At 41.2% G+C, this 24,755-nt stretch overlaps 1 protein-coding gene across 1 annotated transcript in view; it reads left to right on the forward strand.

Annotated features, from left to right (window-relative positions):
* The window catches only part of LOC127430252 (membrane-associated phosphatidylinositol transfer protein 3-like), a 162,251-nt gene that overhangs the window by 93,660 nt on the left and 43,836 nt on the right, over positions 1 to 24,755 (forward strand). The window contains exons 8-10 of the mRNA XM_051679924.1: positions 8,474 to 8,646; positions 12,437 to 12,594; positions 13,462 to 13,632. Coding sequence (XP_051535884.1) covers positions 8,474 to 8,646; positions 12,437 to 12,594; positions 13,462 to 13,632 — 502 coding nt within the window. The remainder of the gene's footprint in view (positions 1 to 8,473; positions 8,647 to 12,436; positions 12,595 to 13,461; positions 13,633 to 24,755) is intronic.

Here is a 24,755-nt window from a genome sequence, read left to right on the forward strand (position 1 = left end):
CAGAAACAGATCTTTTTGCACATCCATCCTCAGGACTGATTTGCATCAATAGAGCTCAAGGACATGTGCTTCATGTACCAATTGCACCGTGTTACAGGCGACTTTTTAGATTCGTGTTCGAGGGAACTGCGTATCAATTTTAAGTCCTTCATTTCAGTCTGTTTCTGGCTCCCCACACGTTCATGAAATGTATCAATGCGGCGCTTGCCTCATTGAAAATGAATGGTATCTACGTTTTGAATTACCTCAGCGATTGGTTATTACTAGCCAATCAGTGGCACTACTGAGCGAACACAGAGACTTGCTGCTTTGCCATGTGGAAAATCTGTCAACTGGGCGAAAAGCACAATTTTCCCCAGCCAGTAAATCTCATTCTTAGGAGTTCATGCATGCGCACCTCATGAAGGAGCGCATACAGACCATTCTTCAGTGTCTGTTTCAGTTCAAACTGAAAAACATTACCACTGAAATCATTTCATTTTCATGTGCATCGCGGTAACTCGCCACTGTCTGGATGCTCTAGCACCATGGACAGCACCAGCCTTCTACCAACAGGTTGTTATGCTGGGTCAAGTTTTCAAATGCATCCAAAACAGGTGTGTAATGTTACAGTTACATGGTGTGTAATGGATGCCCGACTTTCGACACCTGGAAACAGGTCCAAAATGGCCGTGACTTGTCAACCGCCTAGAGCTACTGGCTGTCTTTCTAGATTTGAGAGCTTTTCATTCTGATATTGTGAACACCACTTTCTGATTCGTTTGGGCAACGCAACAGTAGTGGCGTATATGCAGTATGTCGCTGTAACACTTCCCAGTGTAAGGAGGAGGCGAGAAGCAGCTTTCCTGGTTCAGATAAGGATTTTTATTTTTCTCCCTGCAGCAGCAGTATTTTTTGTCTTGTTCACTAAGCTTGTCCGAAATCACACACACCACTTCACAAAATAAACTCTTAACATTTGTAATAATAAACTCTTTGCTTCATACTTGGCTCTCTGGTGCCCAGGCTCCCTCTCTTCTACCTGCGGTGTGGCTCTATTTATGCCGCTCTCCCCGTGCTCACTGAAATTAGAGACAGGTGTTAGACATAATTTACCTCAGGTGTAAGCACCCTTACTGCTTTCTCTCTCTCCGGAGAGATGCTTGACCATGCCCCCGCTGCCACATATCCCCACCGCCTGACTCAGGCTGGGGCGGCATCCGGCCTGCCTACCACTCCCCCCGCATTCCTGGAAAGGAAGTCGGCGACAGCCATCTGCGCCCCCGGTCTGTGGACCACCTTGAACTTAAACGGCTGAAGAGCCAGGTACCAACGGGTGATCCGGGCATTGGTATCTTTCATGCGGTGGAGCCACTGGAGTGGGGCGTGATCAGAACAGAGGGTGAAGGCCCGCCCCAACAGGTAATATCGGTGAGTGAGGACCGCCCACTTGATGGCGAGACAATTCTTTTCTACGGTGCTGTACTTAGTTTCCCTCAAGGAGAGCTTACAGCTAATGTACAACACCGGGCGCTCCTCCCCCTCCACCACCTGCGAGAGTACGGCCCCCAGCCCCCTGTCTGAAGCATCTGTCTGTAAAACAAAAGGGAGAGAGAAGTCAGGTGAATGTAAAAGCGGCCCCCTGCAAAGTGCAGCTTTAACTTGCGTGAACGCCCGCTGATACTGCTCCGTCCACTGGACCAGATCTGGAGCTCCCTTTTAGTGAGATCAGTCAGCGGGCTGGTGACGTCCAAATAATTAGGCATGAACCTTCTATAATAGCCAGCCAGCCCCAGGAACTGTCTCACCCCCTTTTTGGTCTTGGGTCTCGGGCAGGTCGCAATCGCCGCTGTCTTGTCAATTTGGGGACGCACCTGCCCGTGGCCCAAGTGGAACCCCAGATACCGTACCTACACCCATCCAATCGCGCACTTCTTTGGGTTCGCTGTGAGTCCCGCTCAGCGCAGCGATCTCAGAACCGCCCTCAGATGTTGCATGTGCCGCTGCCAATCATTGCTATAAATGATGATGTCATCTAAATAGGCAGCGGCGTAAGCTGAATGCAGTCTGAGGATTCGGTCCATGAGACGCTGAAACATAGCTGGAGCTCCAAACAAACCGAACGGAAGTGTCACAAATTGGTGTAATCCAAACAGTGTGGAGAAGGCAGTTTTTTCATGGGAAATTGGTGTCAAGGGGATCTGCCAATAACCCTTCGTCAAATCCAATGTCGAATAAAATCGAGCAGTGCCCAACCGATCGAGCAACTCATCAACACGAGGCATTGGATATGCATCAAATTTAGATACCGCATTGACTTTTCTATAATCCACACAGAATCGCACAGACCTGTTGCTCTTAGGCACTAGAACAACTGGGTTGGACCAATCGCTGTGGGATTCTTCTATTACCCCCATATCGAGCATTGCATCCAATTCTTCCCGAACGATTTTCTTCTTGTGTTCGGGTAATCGATAGTGGTGGCTACATACCATGACCCCCGGCTCGGTCTCGATGTGGTGATGGATGAGGTTTGTACGTCCCGGTAGAGGAGAGAACAAGTCCGCAAACTCCTGTTGCAACCTAGCAACCTCCGCGAGTTGACTCGGTGAGAGGTGGTCTCCGCAAGTGACCGGGGTGAACTGTTTATGTTTTGAACTCACCTCCGGTCCGAGCTCCGCCTTCTCGGGAACTACCGTAGCCAACGTCACGGGAACCGCCTCCCTCCACAATTTCAGGAGATTGAGGTGGTATATTTGACGTGTGCCCCCTCTATCGGTTCGTTTAACCTCATAATCAGTCCCCAAAATCAGCGGATGGGTGAGGCGGGAACTAACCACGGCCTCCACTCTATGCTTTTTCCCCCTTACCGCTTTCTCTCTCTCCGGAGAGATGCTTGACCACGCCCCCGCTGCCACAGTCGCCATGATGCACTGGCCCACATATGGCCGGTGAAACGCAAGTATGCGCTTCCCCCAGTGCGCCGCCTCCATTCTGTCATCAGCAAAGTCTGAGTGGACATGGTAACAGTTTTGTTTATTATGCCGAAATGGCCCAATCAGTTCTGGTTTCTGGAGATGGTAGAAATGCTGGACAGGCCTCCATGGGATATACCGCTGAGGAGGGATCTCCTCTCTCAGGCGCAAGGCACAATCTGGCATCCCCAGCCCAAGCTGTGGAACCTGCATATGTGGCCCCTGAACGGAGTGCGCTAAATGCACCAGAACTGATGCATTCAGTCATGAACACCATTTTACAGGCCAGAGCACCGTCCACGAGACGCCTTTACGCGCTAAAATGGAATGTGTTCACTGATTGGTGTCTTTCACATGGCAAAGACCCAATAAACTCCCCCATACATGAAATTCTCATATTTCTTCAAGAGCGATTAGGCGCAGGACTCACTCCATCAATGCTCAAAGTTTACTGTATGTGGTGATCATGTCTGCGTATCACGCACTTGAAGCTAGCACTACTATAGGCAAACATGATTTAATCATAAAGTTCCTTAGAGGAGCAAGATGATTAAATCCACCTCGGCCAGCTACAGTACCGACTTGAGACCTAACTTTGGTCCTAAAAGCGCTCACAGGGCCCCCCTTGCGAGCCTTGTGCACGCTGTCCATTAAGACCGCACTACTGCTGGCTCTGGCCTCAGTAAAACTGGACATTGACTTACATGCACTATCAATTGACAATTCATGTCTGGAGTTTGGCCCCGGTCTTTCAAAAGCCACTGTCAAACCCAGAAAAGGCTATGTGCCTAAGGTTCTTACCACGCCCTTCAGAGCGCAGGTGGTTCACCTTCAAGCCTTCTTCCCTCCTCCATTTAATTTGGACGAGGAACAATCCTTGCATTTGTTATGCCCTGTGCGGGTGCTACACGCTTACATTGAGCACACCTGCCAGTTCAGACTGTCTGATCAGTTCTTTGTGTGCTATGGAGGACGCACAAAAGTAATGTCCGTCTCCAAGCAAAGACTTTATCACTGGATCGTTGATGCGATTGCCCTGGCTTATGAGTCGCAGGGTAAGATTTGCCCAGTTGGTGTTAAAGCACACTCAACTAGAGACATGGCCTCCTCATGGGCATGGACGAATGATGTGTCTTTAAAAGACATATGTTTTGCAGCAAGATGATCTTCTCAAAACACATTTGCAAGGTTTTACAACCTAGACGTAATGTCTTTCTTCACAAGTCCTCTCTGTTTAGAGCGCTTGCTATTTCATTTGCCAAACATATACTTATGCCCTTCCCTGTAAGTATGGGCTCCCCATCATTTTACACAACTGCCTGCATTCAGGCCGTTGTAATTTACCATAAAGTCACAAGCACTTTCATTATGAATAAACTCCCTTCCTGACTGGGTTTGTAAAGGGGTTAATTTATACTATATGACTATAGTTCATAAATTCATTCTGAGTCCTTCCCTTCTGGCCCATCATAAGGGTTACTCACTTGTGGCATACTCATGTCGGTCGCCATCCCGTGGGACTGCGGCATCATGTTCCTCTCTGGGAGGTTATGTCGTGTAGTGCGGCGTGACGGGATTCTGTTCCCCATATGAGTTAGCAAATGCAATGTCAAGTGTACTGAGTCATAAGGGTTATGTACATAACCTCGGTTCCCTGAGACAAAGGGAAAGAGACATTGCAAATGCTAGCCGCACTACAAGACTCAGAGTTCTTTTGAGGTGTGAGCGATATGCTCCTTGTCCCTCAGTCAGAAAATTCTGAGGAATGGTGATTGCGCGCCTGCTTTTATAGCAGATAGCTTCGTGCCTAAAAAGGTTGGGCATTATTGTAGAGACGTTTCAACTAGGTCATGTGGAAGGACACTCCCCATATGCGTTATTGTTGGGCCTCATGTATTCAGATAGAAGACAAAGGCAGGCCTAACACAGTCATAAAAACATAACTCAAGCCCCCACCTACTAAGTCGTAAATTTTACTGATAAAAATCGCACCAAAATCAAACAAAGAGAGTCCAAAACAGACTACAGATCCATGAAGCCTTGCTCACTAATGGATTGAGCTCTCGACTCCTATTGGATGAGGCACACAACAGAACGTCCCTCAAACATGACATCATCAGCAGTTGAAATAATTCTGAAATGCGTCCAGAATTCACTTCCAGCGACTTAGTTCACCGAATACGGACGTAGCTTTTTGCTGCTCTCCGGTGCAACCTCATGGCACAAGGAAGTAATGTCCGACTTGAAACTGTAGCCATACAATCTCCATCTCACTGGACGAGTTGAGATTACTCTGTGTTCAACCGAACACTCTAACAGATCCGAAGGAGACCGCTGAGCAATTCGCATCTTCATCCGTTGGCCTACAGAAGTGAAGAGATTAAAGATTTCTCTTCCATCTTCAATCAAGTCGACATTTCTGAGTTCTCCGCCAGCCCGCCGAGAATCAACAGCCGTACCGCCCGCCGACAGAGCGAGGAAACGGCCTCCCGTCATCACCCGAGCCTCAAGGAACCGGGTCAAAGTTAAAGGACGGAGGAAAACACATTCTACTTGTGTCCTCATGCGATTCAAGTAAGAGGTTACGTCTGGGCAGAGATAGAATATTATAGCGTTATTCTTGTGTTTCAAGGTTTTTGCTTGTACTGTTTATAGACCGCCATGTCCGCTCATTATTAATACTCAGGGTATTAATTATCACAAATTTGTTTTGCTGTATTGTGGTCCAACCAAATTGGATTGTGCAATTTCGCCATCGCGGGTGAAACAGAAACTGAGTTCATCCATTAAAGAGTCAAATAACGCAGGACTTTTACGAGCCCCGCTCGTAAAACCGCGTCTCTGAGTGATGAGCACAGCTGCTTTCTCTCCCGCTATCGCGAAATCAGCTTTCGGGCTGTCACTTAATCATCTCTCTCTCTCTCTCTCTCTCACTAACCACACTGACACACACACACACACACACACACACACACACACACACAGTCACACACACACCTTATGTGTTATAGGATTATTTTTATTTCCATATCTAATCATGTCACTGTTTAGTTTGTAGATGTAAGTCGGAAGTTTATTGACTGCGTTGTATTAATTATTAATTGATATTACTGCATAAATAAACTTTGTTTATATTACAAAGAGAAGTGTTTTGGTTTGTTTTGCATACGCCTGTGTCATGCTTACGGGATGTCAGTGCTCGGATTCAAACCTTCATTCATTGTTTTTTTTCCCGAAAATTGATATTCTTCGGATGTCGACTTTACTAAGAAACAATCTAATATTGAGACTGTTTTAATATTTGGTTACTAGTCCCTGATTCCAGGGGTGTGCCCCGTCAATGTTAATCCTTATTAATATTCTATTGATTTTTGATAATTGATAATTATCTTTGATGATTGTTGAATTTGAATGATCAATAAGCTAGTGTTAATTTTAATTAATGTTTCATCGATGTTAACAATTGACGATTATCTTTGATAATTGTTGATTTTAAAGGATTAAAAAAAGCTAACATTGATTCTCATCAATGTTCTATTGATTTTAATAATTAGTAATTATCTTTGATAATTATTAATTATTGCTAATAACCAAACTTGCTCCTAAACATAGCACACTACATTTACTGGAGTCCCATATGAGGTTTTAATGAGTTAGATTCAATTGATTAATTTAAATATTAATGAATAACTACAAAAATAATTATTTCTGATAGTAACACTGATCTAAACAACCAGTAAAGCCCTACAATATTAAATGCTGTGTCTTGATACTTCGTCTCAGGGAACCAAGATTACGTACATAACTGAGACGGTTTTGCTTTGGGAGATCTTTTCATAAGAAAGAAAAGTCAAAAATGTGATCTCTTTGATATCTAGTTTCTCCTTGACAAAACAAATGAAGACTTTTGCTTAAAGGGATAGTTCACCCAAAAATGAAAATTCTATCTTCATGTCTCTAAATCCTTATGACTTCCTTTTGTGGAACACAAAAGCAGATGTTTTGCAGAATTATAGGAATTGACAGCCTCAAGGTGTGGTCACACATACCTTTGCATGTCGAAATTCCATGAGCGAATATACAGTCATCTCAATAGGAATCCGCGTAATGGTGAATTTCACGCAATGGACTTCCAGTGGTGAAGAATTTCCTCATGCTGATTTTGTGTAGAGTTCAATTTTGGTGAACATTGACTGGTGAAATCACTGCGTTAACCAGTAGGAAGTTTCTTGGTTTGGCGTGACCTCTGTGTGGGCGGTGCTTCGTAAACAGCTACACTGAATATTCACAATATTCACTGTGAATGAAATTCACAGCAAGGATGTCGTTTTAGTGGTGAGTTTCTTTTTAACTTAAGTCTCACTGACAATAAAGTGCAGCAGTAAAGAGATAGTTCACCCAAAAATGTAAATTCTCTCATCATTTACTCACCTTAATGCCATCCCAGATGTGTATGGCTTTCTTTCTTCAGCAGAAGACAAATAAAGATTTTTAGAAGAACATCTGAGCCCTGTAGGTCCATACAAGGCAAGTAAATGGTGGTCAGACCTTTGTAGCTCCAAAAATCACATTAAGGAAAGAAAAGTAATCCATAAGACTCCCGTGGTTAAATCCATGTCTTCGGAAGTGATATAATAGGTGTGGGTGAGAAACAGATCAAAATTTAAGTCCTTTCTTACTAAATCTCCACTTTCACTTTTACATGTGAAAGTGGAGATTTAGAGTAAAAAAGGACTTAAATATTGTTCTGTTTCTCACCCACACCTATTATATTGCTTCTGAAGACATGGATTTAATTAGTGGAGTCTTAATGACTACTTTTATGTTTCCTTTATTTGATTTTAAGAGCTACAAAGGTCTGATCACCACTCACTTGCGTTGTATGGACCGATATTTTTCTAAAATTCTTTGTTTGTGTTCTGCTGAAGAAAGTAAGTCATACACATCTGGGATGGCATGATGGTGAGTAAATGATAAGAGAATTTTCATTTTTGGGTGAACTATCCTTTTGGAAAAAAAATTATATTGACAATTATATTTTTGCTGGATTCACACACGCCCACGCCATCATTGCCTGCGGAATTTCACTGTGAGAAGGTATATGTAACCGCGCCTTCAGTCATCATTCACTTTCTCTTTAAGTAACCTGGTTCCTGGTTTCCCCTTGAGGAGTTTCAAAAGACTCAACAATGCCACACACTGTGTTTAGATTTATATACATATTATCTACATATTTTTATGTCTTCTATACTGTATGTCTACAATTGTTTCATTTGTTTCTATTTTTATTTCTTCATAGACATTTTAAGAGAATAATCTGTCTCAGATACTTGACACTTAATGAAACATTACATAACCAGTTTTTCCTCTAAAATTGCAGTAATTCTGTGTCTTTGTTTGACACTTTGGTCCAGTCCTCTCCAAACACTTGTAATGTAACGTTATTGTGTAAAAGCAGAAGGCATAGTTGCACAATTACGTAAATTAAGACTCTCGTCTCACTTTCCCCACCCACTCAGGATAACCCTGAGGTCAGCCCGAGCCTGAGCTCCAGCAAGCGCCTTAGCAGGAGCAACATTGACCTGTCTGCTCCCAGTGACTCCCGTTGCAGGAAATCCCAGCTCAGCCGTAAACAGAGCGACTCATACGATGGAGACTCCTCCTGCAGCCAGCACCACCCTTTCCTTAGCAGGTACTGCAGACCTGTTGATGTTGTTTAAACCAAAGCAATAGATGGAGGTTGGCATCCTTAGTCAGTGTCTGTTTTTATTCTTGTGAATGAATATAATTCTGTTTCTTTTTCAATAAGAAGTCAGAACAAGATTAACCAGATGTGTCCCCCCGGCCAAGCTACCCGTAAATGTGTCATTTTTCCTACTGTTTCTGTTTATCAATATTGGCTGCATGATGGCATGTTGCGTCTGCCTGCCTGTCTGCAGTGCTATTAATAGTCTGGGCAACAGTCAGTGTGCATGTACAGGAGGAGGCACAGACAGAAAGATACCTTTTCAGATCTGTTTTAAAAGTTGCTTAAAAAAGATGCAACTGCAGCAGAAAAAAAAAGATAAAGTCTGTTTATCCTTTTTTTAGGGTATTGATGTGGCAAATGAGATTTCTTGCACTGCTTTCATCACAGGCCTCCAACAGAGTTCATTTATCAAAATTGTTCCTAGACTTCCTATTTAAGATAATAGCATTCCACTTCTTTGCCATAAATTAGAGCAATTGGTTATGTCATTATAAAATAAAAATAAGACATTCATTACCAAATCAACCAGCTCCGAGGTAAATCACAACATCACAAACTTTTATTTGAAGCAATAAGTATTTGAAAATCGGACAAAAAGACAAAGGTACAAGACTGTACTTTAATGAGGGAATAAATTACAATCCCTTTAAGCATTGCGAATGGTGTAATCTAATTATAAATGGTACAAATATATAAAACTATTGATTTGAAGTTGTTGATTACGAGTATAGAAACAATATATTTTAAGTTAATTGCAAAATATTATGATATATACAAACATATAAGTAGTTTGAGAGTGTAGTTGGAGACCGACTCACTCAGGCACAGTGCGTAATTGGAGTGGGCGATCGCTGCTGGGCTCTTTTGCCGCTGTTTGTTTTCTGCGATTCTCTGATTGGTGGATCTTTCTCTGTTATATCATGTATAGTGTAGCTCTTCAAAAGAAATTCCGCTATTAAACATGATTTTTTAAAAATTAAATTGAATTAACATGGACTGATGGTTCTAACATGAGCATATACCATCGATTAACAACCTCAGAGCTCACTTAGGTCTATCTTTATCAGTTCCCCTATATAAGTATATCATTATAAAACAATTCCGCTATGGAAAAAATGTATGCGATTGTTTTTTTGTTTTTTTTTTTTGTGTTTTTTTTTTTAAATAGCCAAGAGGATTTAGCAACATCACAGCCATGAACAATGATTTGCAACTTCCTAGTCAGTTGCAGATTGTATTAGGAGAAGAAACATTCTCATTCTTGAGAGCATTCGACTGAACAAAAATCTGTGCAATGCAGAATGAGAAGTACACTAGCATATACATGACTTCAAAGCTAATAGACATGAACTGGAAGCCGTAACATTCCCATTTTGATTACATGAGGTCAATTTAAGTGCATTTAAGTTGTGATGACTCATGGCTTTACTGCTTGTGGGAACTGACCCAGCAACCTTCCCATAACCATCAGCCATGAGATTTAACCACTACACTACACCACCCATGCAATGCAAGTCATTTTGCCCTAGATACTTGCTATATCTTTGGCCTTTGTGCAGTCACTAAATGGCCGCTGTGAGAAGTGCTGGACAAAAGCAAAATATTCCCACAAATGACTGATAGCGCTGGTCCTGAGGGAAACTTATCATTCAGCTCATCCACACCCCTCTGCTCACCTACATCTCTCTCCCAATCATCTCTCCCCTGGGTGCTGTAAACGGCATCCTTTTCACACTCAGTCTGAGGTGAGATAGCCGGTCAGAGTCTTTAGCAGCCTAAGAGCTTTTCTGTCATCGCTCATAGTGTGATGGTAACAAAGACAAGAAATGTGCAAAAAAGGGGCAGAGATTTGAAAGGCAGTGTCGCAAGAACGAGAAGTTGTTGTCCGTTTGGGTAGGTTTGGATTTTAGAATTGCTAAGAGAGGGTAGCCGTAGAATGAGAGGGATTGCGCTTTTGTTTAGTAAAGCACTAGACAGCCTAAGGAACTACAAAGCAGGCTGTTGGAGGAGAGACACTGAAAACAGCTCTTCAGGCTGAGACTTCATCTTGAAGATTAATACATGTCACCACAGACCAAAATAAATAAAAAAATGTAACTGGATGGTTTTCCTATAGCTGGGTGAGAGGTATGTTTCTTTAGCTCATGGGGTAGAGCATGGCAACAGCAATGGCAAGTTCATTGGTTTGATTCCCAGGAAACACACACAGGCCTATTATTTAAATAAATTCAGTGTTGGGTAGTATTTGACTGCTTGTAACCTGGATTACAAAATCAGAATACAAAATCAAGTATTTAAGATTACATTACCTTTTTATATGTGTGTAATCAGATTACAGTTACTTTTTATGGATGAAAAGATTACATTTTGATTACATCACCTATCAGTCTTGACGTTCATAGAATTGCCGAAGTAGGAGTGGGTGAGGGGGTGGGACTGACAAATAGAAAATTGTTGTGTGATTTCATGTTTACTGAGCATAAATAGGTATGCATTACACTTTAAATTACATTTTCTTCAAAACATGCAGTAAGAAATCCAAAAGTGAGCAGATTAGATTATCTAAAAAGTATAATAAAAAAGATTGTTACTGCTAACAATTTTAGTTGTGTAATTACATTCATAATTACATTTTAGCAGTAATCTACCCAACACTGAATATATGTTTGAAGTGCACTGCACAGTGAGTTGTTTTGGGTAAAAGGAATGTGCTAAATGAATGTAAATCTAATATATCACAATTACTCTGCTGAAAAGACTAATGTGAACTTCCATGGTGGTCTAGCTGGATCTGCATAGCCATGCTGTTCAACAGCAAAATTTAGCTGGTAAAGCTGCTTGAGCAGCATGGTCTTTCTAGTAAAGCTTATATGAAGTTAAAAAAGGAATAGTTCACTGCAAAATGAAAATTCTATTGTCATTTACTCACCCTCATGCCATCCCAGATGTGTATGACTTTCTTTCTTCTGCAGAACACTAACGAACACAAAAAGAACATAAAGGCAGCATAAAATTAATCAATAAGACTCCAGTGGTTAAATCCATATCTTCTGAAGTGGTCTAATCGGTTTTGTGTTAGAACAGACCAAAATGTAACTCCTTTTTCACTGTACATCTTGCCATTGCAGCCTCTAGATACGATCATGGTTTCAAGCTTGATTACACGTTCTAGTGCTCAATGGATGAGCAGAGCGCTAGATGGCGCTAGGAAGTGTAATCGAGCTTGAAGTCATGATTGCCAAGGAGACTGCTGATGTCATGATTTATAGTGTAAAAGGAGTTATATTTTAGTCTGTTCTCATCCTAAATCAATTGGATCACTTCAAAAGACATGGATTAAACCACTGGAGTCATATCGATTACTTTTATACTGCCTTTATGTGATTTTTGTAGCTTCAGAGTTTGGTTACTTTTTAGTTGATGATGATAAGAGAATTTACATTTTTGGGTGAACTATCCCTTTAACATTGTTGATAAAGCTTAGGGTTGGTGAAGTTAATCCTGCGGGTTAAACCTGATGGGGACACCAGAACATCAGCATCTCATTCAGGGGACCATCATCTAAAACACAGCATTATGATGGTGAGTAGTTATGTTGGCCTTTTCAGCAGGGTAATCATGTTCAGTGTGAAAAACTACTCACGGTGTCCAGAATTTTCTGTAGACAGAAACTTTGTGGCTTAACTATATCAGTAAATGTCATCCTTGTGCTGTTTTGTGTGTGTGTTTGCAGCCTAATTCAGGACGAAGTGGACCAGAGACCAGGGAGCAACACCAGTCTTGTGCTGAATCCAGGTCGCTTTGACTTTGAGGTTTCGGATTGTTTTCTGCTGGGCTGTCCTCTTGGACTGGTGCTAGCCATGAGACGCACTGTGCTTCCTGCTGTCCAGGGTTAGTATCATGCACACTCCCCAGTTCATGACTCAGCACACATTGTCCTCTGGATACACTGCTCACACAGTGGCAGGCATTGGCGCCACCTCAAAATTCTCTATAATGCAATAAACACGATGGTGATGCAAAAATACATATTTTTTTAAATTGACAAATTGGTGAGCATTTTGTTTGACTAGTCGACGAATTGGTCTTAAGGAAGCCATGTATAATTAGGGTGGCATTGGGTTCATCTGACCCCGATCAAACGTGTTTCTAAGGGGCGTTTAAAGAAGACTTGTTCTTGCGTTCAAAAACAGCTAGGAGGTGTGCAGAACAAAATGCAACGGTCTCAGGATGCACTTTTAAAAGTTTACCTATTTGTAACTTGACATGTCATCTTAATAATGTGGTGCTTGTGGAGGGAAGCTCAAAAGCCAGCCCAAATGTGACACAATGGCCAGAAACATCTATCTTAATGTGTGTGGCTGTATCAGAGGTGTTCTATAGGGGATGAATTTGAAGACGTTACTTTTATGAAAGCGTTTTTGCAAACTTTTAGTGAAAGCTAAGCATGCATATTAAAGCACTGCCACTAAAAGTATTAATATATATACTGCATATATAGATAGATAGATTGATAGACAGATAAATAGATAGACAGACAGACTAGTCAACCTCGCTATGACCTTGTTCATGAATAAGTAGTCAACCATCAAAAGCCATCCCTAGGCAAGACACAATTGCAGGGATTTTTCCATCCTCCTCCACATCAGTCATATGTACAGTACAGTGAATTTTGCCATTGCTGTAGGTAAAATCACTTTCACAGAAACTTTATATATAATCCATCCACACTAACATCATCTGTCCTTTATCCTGTAGTGTCTCAGCTCCGGCCTGCATGTTCTCAAATCTTCAACCTGTTCTACCCCTCTGACCCATCGGCCTCTAGATTAGAGCCTCTTCTACACTCCCAGTTCCACAAACTGCCTCCTTTCCCTGTTCCCCGCTACCAGCGCTACCCGCTGGGAGATGGTCGCTCCACCCTTATCGGTGAGTAAATGTCTCATATTGAAAGCATGTAAGATGAATCTATGGATGCTTTTTCAGGGCCTTTCATTAGCAAAAATGTAAGCTTCTCTTAAAAGGATATTTCACCCAAACATTCTGTCCTGATTAACTTACTCTCATATGACTATTGGTTTTGAACAACATTAGGGTGAGTAAATGATAATGGAATTTTCATTTTGTGTGAACTATCCCTTTAAAGCCTAATTTTAGAATTATTATAAAACATTGGAGTTTGTTTACAGCCACAGATTTCAAACTGGGAGGCGCGCGTCCCCAGGGGGGCACCAGAGCATGTCAGGGGAGGTGCGGAGAGTGATGATTAATTCACCAAGTAGAATAAAAGGATACATAAATACAATAAAAATCTATTAATCCAGCTTAATAGACCATAGCTCTATAGCATTATAATACTGTTAAATGTCATGAATGCATCCATATCATGCGAGTGCATCCGTGTTCCGGTTGTGCAGGCACGAATCTCTGTGTTCACATGCGGAAGTCATTGGCACTCACACAAAACTGGTCTCACGCTCTCAAGCTGCTCTATGTAATCTCCCTGCTCTTGCTCAGAGAGTGCTTGTGTTCTCTAAATGTGTCCAGTGCACTTGCAAATCAATTATAAGCCATACAGCTCTGCCCCTGTTCATTTGAAGCCTACAAATACAGTGTTCTGCCTCTGTAGACGTGTTTTATCGAGGGAGAAACTACCCGAATTTGAGTAATCAACTCGCCATTTGACCGATACATTTTTAGGAAATGCAGCATAATTCATGGTTAAATTTGTATTGTAAGAATTATATTCTGATGATTGCTGATGATGTAAGAGACGTGAGCAAATCAAATGACATAAACTGTCAACAAAGAACATCTGTTGTGACTCATGTCTTCTGTCAAGTTTATTTAGGATACAGAAAAGTGGAAAATTGTGAAAAAAATCACGACGTGTCCATTATAACGAGTTCAACATGACATCATGTTGACATTTCTTCATGTGTTTGTGACAAGTGCAGTTTCACATAGAGTTTATCACATAATAGGCAAAAAACAGTTGAGTACAGGGTTCCCACACATCCTGGAAAACCTGGAATTTCACAATGCAGTTTTCCAGTCATGGAAAATTCTAATAATTCCTAATTGTCCTGGAAAATAACTATTTGTCCTGGAAAATATTTTTGTGAATGAATACATTCTCTACTCATCTGCTGTCATCTCTGCTTCGTCCGGCAAAGTACTGATTTAGTACAAAATACGATTTTGTTCCGTTCCAACATTGCTGTTAACCAAAAATAAACAGTTGAGTTATAAACTTTAGACAATGATGATGACAATCCCATTGTCATGAGGGCAAACAGGTATTCTGAATAAAAACTAAGAGGGGTGCAGTCTTGGGGGGACCCCTTGTTTACAGGTACCCTGAATCTCTTTTTGCAAGCATCTGCTGATTATCCAGACAACAGCTGTCCTGAACAATACTGCTACCCCAATTACTTCCTTATCTTACACTGTGCCACATACCCTAGAGTGTTACCAACATGTGGAAGCTGGTGTATCACTCCGTAACGAGTTTCTGATTTATTTAGAGCATATTTTATCCTTCTTTGCAGACATATTTGACTTATATGTCAGCCATTTTAGGCTCGTTCTACATTTTACACTAATCCTAGATAACAACTAGGACAAATCTGTACATCTAAAAAGTTTTGACCAAAAAATGACCTTAGCCAGGATTAGGCGGGATTATTAAATATTAAAATTACACATAAATGCTGAGTATATACTGTATATTATATACACTTCATCATTTAACAAGAAAGCAAATTTAGACAAAAACTTACACTCTTCTCCTTTAACTGGGAAACATTTTTGTAAATGGAGGGATTATAACCTTCATCACAACAGTGCAGAAGAGAAAAGCAACAGCTATTGAGGGGATAGAGTGTCTGTCTCACAGGAAATATGACACTGACTTTTAATTATATCAAGTCTCACTCTGCTGATCATAGGAAAAGAGTGTCACAATATTTGTTAGATACTGAGGCGTGGATGTATCTAATCTAATGCATGCACACACACCACACGCACACATACACACACTGTCTTAATGCTGTAGTTAATAATTGCCATTCTAATGGAGTATCTCTGGAGCAGCCTCCCACATGTAAGGTTCTTCCATTATGAATCATTACAGATTTACTCAGTGGGCATTTCAAGTGAGGAATGTATCTGATATCCATCTGTTTTCTTGTTTATGCTTTTTTTCTGTGTGTTTGGGTTGATTCATTTCATTTTGCTGACTGCTTTAAAACTCTGAGTCATTCATTTGAAACGTCTTAAAAAGGGCAGGAAACTGGGGACTGTGTTCCCAAAGCCATGCAAGGACCGAAATCATGGAGTTGTTTTTCTCATTAGGCTGAAGAACAGCCTGTTTCTTGAAGCTGAACTCTCGATTCCTCTCATCTCCGTGTTGGCTTCAGCCCCTCATGCCCAGAGCTCATATACCATCTCACCCTCATCCGAAAGGTCTCCCTTGTGTTAGCAGCACTGTGTACTAAACGCTATACCCTGCTGTACCTTATCTTGACTGGGTTACCCAGTCGTCTACGAGTCATGCTAACCTTGTATTTTGTAAATGATCCATTAACCTCCCTTAATGCGTTCTAGTGTGTGTGTATGTGTGTGTTTTTTGACTACCCTTTCTAGTTCCGTAAGAGTAGAACGCTGTGACCTGCCACTCCATGTCCTTGACTTGCAGTCTCAGTTTGTATTTGCTATAGACCAGCATTGCTGGTCACAGGCATATGTTGTGATTTAGATGCTGGTCACCAGCATGGGATTCTGTTGTGCTGGTTGATTAACATTTTTTGTTGGTGAATAGCACGGTCTTTTCAGCAGGGTAGACTGGGAACTGGATGATTTTCATAACATATAGTATGAGCGGTTCTTTTTAATTAAAAAGCCCAAAACTCTCAAAAATCAGTCTTAAAATCTGGATTTGATTCGAACTAACGACTTACTGACTTAATTGGTCAGAGCGATGCGTAACTTATTCACTGAACCGCAAGTTATTATTTTCATCATGTCAAACAAGCCTGCCAAGTGTGAACACACCCTAAATGAACCAAGCACTGTTACTGTGTTATGTGTACTTGTGAGACTTAAGTGTAATTACAGACTGGTTGTTCATAAAACATGTGTAGTTAAAAATACACATTCAGAATTTTGTCCTAAAATTTTTTATAAAAAATAAATCATTCAAAATATGTAACAAAAAGTAGTGTTGTTGTTTTTTTACGTCCCAGGGTTTGATTTTTAGGAAAAATTACAGATTTCAACTAATTTGAACTTTTTCTTTAAAAGTGACTTCGAAACTTTTTACCAGGCCGTAGTTATTTATTTTTAATACTTTTTAAATATAAATATAAATATATATATATATATATATATATATATATATATATATATATTTATACAGGATATATCTATTTGTGTGTGTGTGTGGGTTTGCGGGACATTTTCATAGGTTACAAACTGGTAATTACAAGGGTATTATGCTATAAATCTGGTTTATGAGGACATTTCTAGTGTCCCCATAATTCAGATTGCTTAAGAAACATATTAAACAATGTTTTTTTGAAAATGTAAAAATGCAGAAGTTTTTTGTGAGGGTTAGGTTTAGGGGTGAGATTAGGATTAGGGGATAGAATCTATAGTTCGTTCAGTATAAAAATCATTAGGTCTATGGAGAGTCTTTATAAGGATAGCCGCACCAACATGCGCACGTGTGTGTGTGTGTATACTGTATATACAGTACTGTGCAAAAGTCTTTCACAAAAACATTTGTTTTAAAAATTTTATTTTATATAATCTGCTTTGAGTGTATCTGTAGGAAATATCAGTTTTACATTTCAACATTCCCTTTGCAAATATAATTGAATAGAAGTACAACAGAGCCTGGATCTCAATATCATTGAGTTACTCTGAGATTATATGAAGAGACAGAAGCAATTGAGACAGCCTAAATAGACAGAGGAACTGTGGCAAATTCTGCAAGAAGCTTGTAACATCCTAGGCCATCTTTTAGGACATCTACTTTGTGCATGACATCAGTAATTTTTCCAACAGTTGTTTACAGACAGATTGTTTCACTTTTAATTTACTATATCACAATTCTAGTGGGTCAGAAGTTTACACACACTAAGTTAACTGTGCCTTTAAGCAGCTTGGAACATTCCATAAAATTATGTCAATCCTTTAGACAATTAGCTTCTGATGGGGATGTACTGAATTGGAGGTGTACCTGTGGATATATTTTAAGGCCTACCTTCAAACTCAGTGCCTCTTTGCTTGACATCATGGGAAAATCTAAAGAAATCAGCCAAGACCTCAGAGAAAAAATTGTGGACTTCCACAAGTCTGGTTCATCCTTGGAGGTAATTTCCAAATGCCTGAAGGTACCACATTCATCTGTACAAAAAATAGTACGCAAGTATAAACACCATGTGACCATGCAGCCATCATACTGCACAGGAAGAAGACACATTCGGTCTCCTAGAGATGAACATATTAGTGTTGGGGTACTCGAGCTCGGACTCAAGTCTCAAGTCAAGTCAAGTAATTGTTTAAGAACTGGAATCGTTAAGTGAAATCGATTGCTTCCTCACAATTCCCATACCTACTTCCTACTCCTTCCTGTCTCCATTTCCTTGCCTTTATTTTCTCTCCTTCTATCTCTTTATCTCTTGCCCATTGTTACATCCCTCTCCCCTTTTGTTTAGGGTTTGGGGGAAACAGGTAACAATAGAACACGAAACACATTCAGGAAGCTTTGTCTCCTGTCCCAGAATGATTGCACAGAATACCAGTTCTCAAAACAAAGATATTATTTAATGTTTTCAGCATACAATTTCAATGGCTTCAGGAGTGGACCAGGCCAAATCAATAAACAAAAAGGTATTCTAGCTAGTTATAAGTGGAACTGCCTAACCTTTGATAAAATAAAATTACAAACAATAAACAGAAATTTACCCTCACTCCCTAACTAGTCAAAAACAGGAGAAAAAGGGGTCAATAAACACAAAATGGCATCCTCCTCCCTACAACTTCCTATAAAGACAAAGAAAACAAAAACCATAAATAAAGTCAAGAAATGTAGTACTTTCTTCAGTCTTAGCACACAGCACAAGATTGTAGAAAAAAACACACAAACACTCTGCTCACAAAGAGGTTCTAACACGACAATTTCTGGGGCAGGAGAATCAAAGATCCCTGATGACACACGCAGGGAGAGCAAACGAAAAGTCTCATCTTCCACGAAAGGAACTCTGCCTTATATAGCTCAGATCTCTGCTGCACCTCCAATCAGGGAGTGATTACCTGCAGCTGCTGCTTCAGCTCCTTCATTAAAGAGAAAAAGAAAAAATAAACACAAAGAACACATGCCCCCAGCAGGCACATAACAGCATAACAATAACAATAATGCATGCCAACCATCATAACATGAGATTACGTCACAAGGACGTAACTTTTCTCTTATTTTTGAATGGATGACTTGTGAACTTAGGAAGCGGCTATTTAATTGTGTTTAAGATTATCCTCTTTGTTGTGTAAGTGTTGCTGTGTGCTCTTGGTGAACATTAAGTGACCTATAGCAGGGTTCCTCAATAGGAGGCCCATGGGCCAATCCGGCCTGCAAGAGACAAATGTTTGGCCCGTGCTGCAGGCCTATTCACACCAAATCTGTGACGATTTTGCGAGACGAACGTCTGACAAAAGGTCTCACAAGATCACCTCCATGTACTGTAGGCGGTGCTGTTGCTGTTCTACAAACATTAATAGCAGTCTCCTGCCTGCACCTTCAACTGTTGGAGATTAATATTGAATGCTGTTATAGCATTTATAGATATACATCATGATGGCGCCGCGGATGGCCGCCTCGGTGTGGAGCGCTCCTGTTCTTTTGTTGTTTTGTTTGTTTGTCCTGTGTTTAGTAATCTTTTTCCAATCAGTTTTACCAGGGACTGGTGAACATTCGGCAGCATATACCAGACAATCTTTTCCCGGTTTTTGAATATTCGGACACTTTGCTGGACATTTTAGTTGGAGGCGCAGCTGTGCCGTTCAAGAGACGCAGGCGAGGGAGACGAGCAGGCCCGCTGGTCAAGCTCCATCGGCACGGCTTTCGAACAGTGCTGCCGAGCATTCATCTAGCGAATCTCCATTCTCTTCCAAACAAAATGGACGAACTATATCTCCTCACCCGTACAGACAAGGACTTTTCAACCTCTGCTGCCTTGTGCTTTACAGAAACCTGGCTGAGTGAAGCCATTCCGGACAGCGCATTACATCTGCTGGGCTCTCAGCTGTTCAGAATGGATCGCATTGCGGATTTAACGGGGAAAACGAGAGGCGGTGAAACATGCTTTTACATCAATGAATGTTGGTGTACAGATGTAACAACGTTAAAGAAGATGTGTGGTCCTAATTTGGAAGCGCTCTTTATTAACTGTAAGCCTTTCTATGCGCCGCAGGAGTTTTCCTCGTTTATTCTGGTGAGTGTTTATATCGAGCCAAACGCATGTGTGAACGCAGCGCTGCAACAGCTGGCTGATCAAATCACAGAAACAGAACAACAATATCCAGACTCACTTATTATTATCCTTGGGGATTTTAACAAAGCAAACCTCACACCTGCCCAAATACAAACAGCACATTACATGCCCCACTAGAGACCGAAACATACTGGATAATTGCTACACAACAATAAAGGATGCATATCGCTCTGTTCCTAGAGCAGCTTTGGGACTCTCTGATCACTGTCTGGTTCATCTTCTTCCAACCTACAGACAGAAACTAAAATCTGCTAAACCTGTAGTAAGGACTGTAAAAAGATGGACCAATGAAGCAGAGCTGGAACTACAAGCCTGCTTTGACTGCACCGATTGGAGTGCTTTTGAGGCTGCAGGCACCAACCTGGATGAGCTCACAGATACTGTGACATCATATATCACTTTCTGTGAGGATATATGCATTCCTACTAGGACTTATTTAACGTTCAACAATGACAAACCATGGTTTACAGCAGTGCTCAGGCAGCTTCATCAGGCCAAAGAGGATGCTTACAGAGGTGGGGATAAAGTCTTATACAATCTGGCCAGGTACACACTGAATAAGGAAATCAGAGTGGCTAAAAGAAGATGCTCTGAGAAGCTGAAAAACAAGTTTTCAGCTAACGATCCTGCATCAGTGTGGAGTGGTATGAAACAACTTACGAATTACAGGACTCCTGCACCCAAACCTGTGGTGGACCAACAACTGGCTGACGACCTGAATGTGTTCTACTGCAGATTTGAAAGGCCCAATCTCACACCCCACACTCGCTCTGACCTTCACTTCACACAAACACCAACACCTCCTGCAACCCCCTCCCCCCCCTCCCCCCCCCGCTACTCAACCTGCACTTAAGATCTGTGAAGACAAGGAAAACAAAAGAAAAGCACAGGGCCCACATGGCGTTTCACCCGCGTGTCTTAGATCCTGTGCTGGCCCCCATCTTTACACTGATTTTCAATAGATCACTGGAGCAGTGTGTCCCATGCTGCTTCAAACGCACAATCATCATTCCTGTCCCAAAGAAACCAAACATCACAGGACTTAATGACTACAGACCTGTCGCTGTGACGTCTGTGGTCATGAAATCATTTGAGAGACTGGTGTTGGCCCACCTGAAGGACATCACTGGACCCTTTCTAGATCCCCTTCAATTTGCTTATCGAGCAAACAGGTCTGCGGAGGATGCAGTCAACATGGGATTGCATTATATCCTGCAGCATCTGGACAGAACAGGGACGTATCCAAGGATCCTTTTTGTGGATTTCAGTTCGGCTTTCAACACCATCATCCCAGCTATACTCTAAACTACACCAGATCTCTGTTCCCACGTCTATCTGTCAGTGGATTACCAGCTTTCTGACAGACAGGCAACAGCTTGTGAGACAGGGGAAATTCACTTCCAGCACCTGTACAATCAGCGCTGGTGCCCCATAGGGATGTGTGCTCTCCCCACTACTCTTCTCCCTCTACACCAATGACTGCAATGCCAAGGACCCCTCTGTCAAGCTCCTGAAGTTTGCAGACGACACTACTGTCATCGGCCTCATCCGAGATGATGATGAGTCTGCATACAGAAGGGAAGTTAAACAGCTGGCTGTCTGGTGCATTCAAAACAACCTGGAGCTGAACACGCTCAAAATGGTGGAGATCATTGTGGACTTTAGGAGAAACACCCCAACACTGACCCCCTCACCATTCTAAACAGCACTGTGGCAGCAGTGGAGTCATTCAGGTTCCTGGGCACTACCATCTCACAGGACCTGAAGTGGGAGACCCACATTGACTCCATTGTGAAAAAGGCACAGCAGAGGTTGTACTTCCTTCACCAGTTGAGGAAGTTTAACCTGCCACAGGCGCTGCTGATGCAGTTCAACTCAGCAGTCATTGAGTCTGTCCTCTGCACTTCAATAACTGTCTAGTTTGGTTCAGCTATAAAATCGGATATCAGAAGACTACAAAGGACAGTTCGGACTGCTGAGAGGATTATTGGTTGCCCCCTGCCCTTCCTTCAAGAACTATACACTTCCAGAGTGAGGAAAAAGGCTGGAAAAATCACTCTGGACCCCACTCACCCTGCCCACTACATTTTTGAACTGTTGCCTTCTGGCCGGTACTACAGAGCACTGAGCACCTGAACCGTCAGGCACAGGAACAGTTTTTTCCCTCAGGCTATCCATCTCATGAACAGTTAAAACTGCCCCATTGAGCAATAATTATGTGCAATTCACAGTCTAGTCTTTTTATATTTATCCAACACATCCAACCTCTTCTGCCATTACATTACCTTGCAATGTATATAACAGATTTGTATTTAGATTTTCACCACGTATATGTATGTGTGTATGTATGTGCGTGTCTGTGTGTATGTGTATGTATGTATGTGTGCGTATGTATGTGTGTGTGTATATACAGTGTGTGTGTATATATATATATATATATATATATATATATATATATATACACACAACAGTTAGTGCCGGTCCTCGAATCTGATTGGAAGAGAGATGTTCCATGAGCACTGATGGTCAGTTTTTCCTCATTTTTAAAAATTTATTTAGTTTTATAATGAAATAAATTTATATGGTGGCACAATTATATTTTTGTCTACAAAACTAATTTCAAACATTTAAGCATACACCTTCAGATCAAAAAAATTTTAAGATCATGAGAAACATTTTAGTCGTGTTTCAAAACATTTGACCGGTAGTGTATATATAAGCAATATCACATTCGCAATCCTGCTATATGGCCCTAAATCAGCACTGCTGTGATTATCTACTGCACTCGGCCTGTGGCCTCGTGCCTGCGGCCGAATAATGATGTAGGGCCATATCACACTCTTGCTCGTGTGATATTGCTTAAATATACACTACCAGTCAAAAGTTTTGAAACACTTGACTGAAATGTTTCTCATGATCTTACATTTTTTTTTATCTGAAGGCGTATGCTTAAATGTTTGAAATTAGTTTTGTAGACAAAAATATAATTGTGCCACCATATTAATTTATTTCATTATAAAACTAATATTTAATTAAAAAAAAAAAAAGTTTTTGAAATTGATGACTTGGACCAAATAATAAAGAAAAGCAGCCAATAAGTGCCCAACATTGATGGGAACTCCTTCAATACTGTTTAAAAAGCATTCCAGGGTGATACCTCAAGAAGTTGGTTGAGAAAATGTCAAGAGTACATGTCTGCAAATTCTAGCCAAAGGGTGACTACTTTGAAGATGCTAAAATATAACAGTTTTGATTTATTTTGGATTTTGTTTAGTCACAACATATTTCCCATAGTTCCATTTATGTTATTCCATAGTTTTGATGACTTTACTATTATTCTAAAATGTAAAAAAAAAATTATAATAAAGAATGAGTAAGTGTTTCAAAACTTTTGACCGGTAGTGTATATGCTGTATATACTAATATATATATATATATATATATAGATAGATAGATAGATAGATATTGTAATAGTTGTCTATGAGGCCCCAAATTCTTGCAGGTGGTATAGCTGCCCATTCGTCTTGGCAAAATGCCTCCAGGTCATGCAAAGTCTTTGGTCGTCTTGCGTGAACCGCACATTTGAGATCTCCCCAGAGTGGCTCGATGATATTAAGGTTAGGAGATGTGATGGCCACTCCAGAACCTTCACCTTTTTCTGCTGTAACCACTGGAGGGTCAACTTGGCCTTGTGCTTAGGGTCATTGTCGTGCTGGAAGTCCAAGAGCATCCCATGCGCAGCTTTCATGGAGAAGAATGTAAATTGTCTGCCAGTATTTTCTGATAACATGCTGCATTCACTTGCCATCAATTTTCACAAGATTCCCCGTGACTTTAGAGCTCACACACCCCCAAAACATCAGTGAGCCACCACCATCTTCACAGTGGGATGGTATTCTTTTCACTATAGGCCTTGTTGACCCCTCTCCAAACATAGCGCTTATGGTTGTGACCATAAAGCTCTATTTTGGTCTCGTCATCCAAATTACAATGTCCCAGAAGTTGTGAGGCGTGTCAAGGTGTTGTCGGGCATATTGTAAACGGGCTTTTTTGTGGCATTGGCACAGTAAAGGCTTCTTTCTGGCAACTCGAACATGCAGCTAATTTTTCTTCAAGTATCGTCATATTGTGCTCCTTGAAACAACCACACCATCTTTTTTCCAGAGCAGCCTGTATTTCTCTTGAGGTTAGCTGTGGGTTTTTCTTTGTATCCCGAAAAGTTCTTTTGGCAGTTGTGGCTGAAATCTTTCTTGGTCTACCTGACCTTGGAATCAAGAGATCCCCGAATTTTCCACTTCTTAATAAGAGATTGAACAGTACTGACTGGCATTTTCAAGGCTTTGGATATCTTTTTATATCCTTTTCCATCTTTATAAAGTTCCATTACCTTGTTACGCAGGTCTTTTGACAGTTCTTTTCTGCTCCCCATGGCTCAGTATCTAGCCTGCTCAGTGCATCCACGTGAGAGCTAACAAACTCATTGACTATTTATACACA

The sequence above is a fragment of the Myxocyprinus asiaticus genome, chromosome 39, assembly GCF_019703515.2.
Source record: "Myxocyprinus asiaticus isolate MX2 ecotype Aquarium Trade chromosome 39, UBuf_Myxa_2, whole genome shotgun sequence".
Taxonomy (NCBI): domain Eukaryota; kingdom Metazoa; phylum Chordata; class Actinopteri; order Cypriniformes; family Catostomidae; genus Myxocyprinus; species Myxocyprinus asiaticus.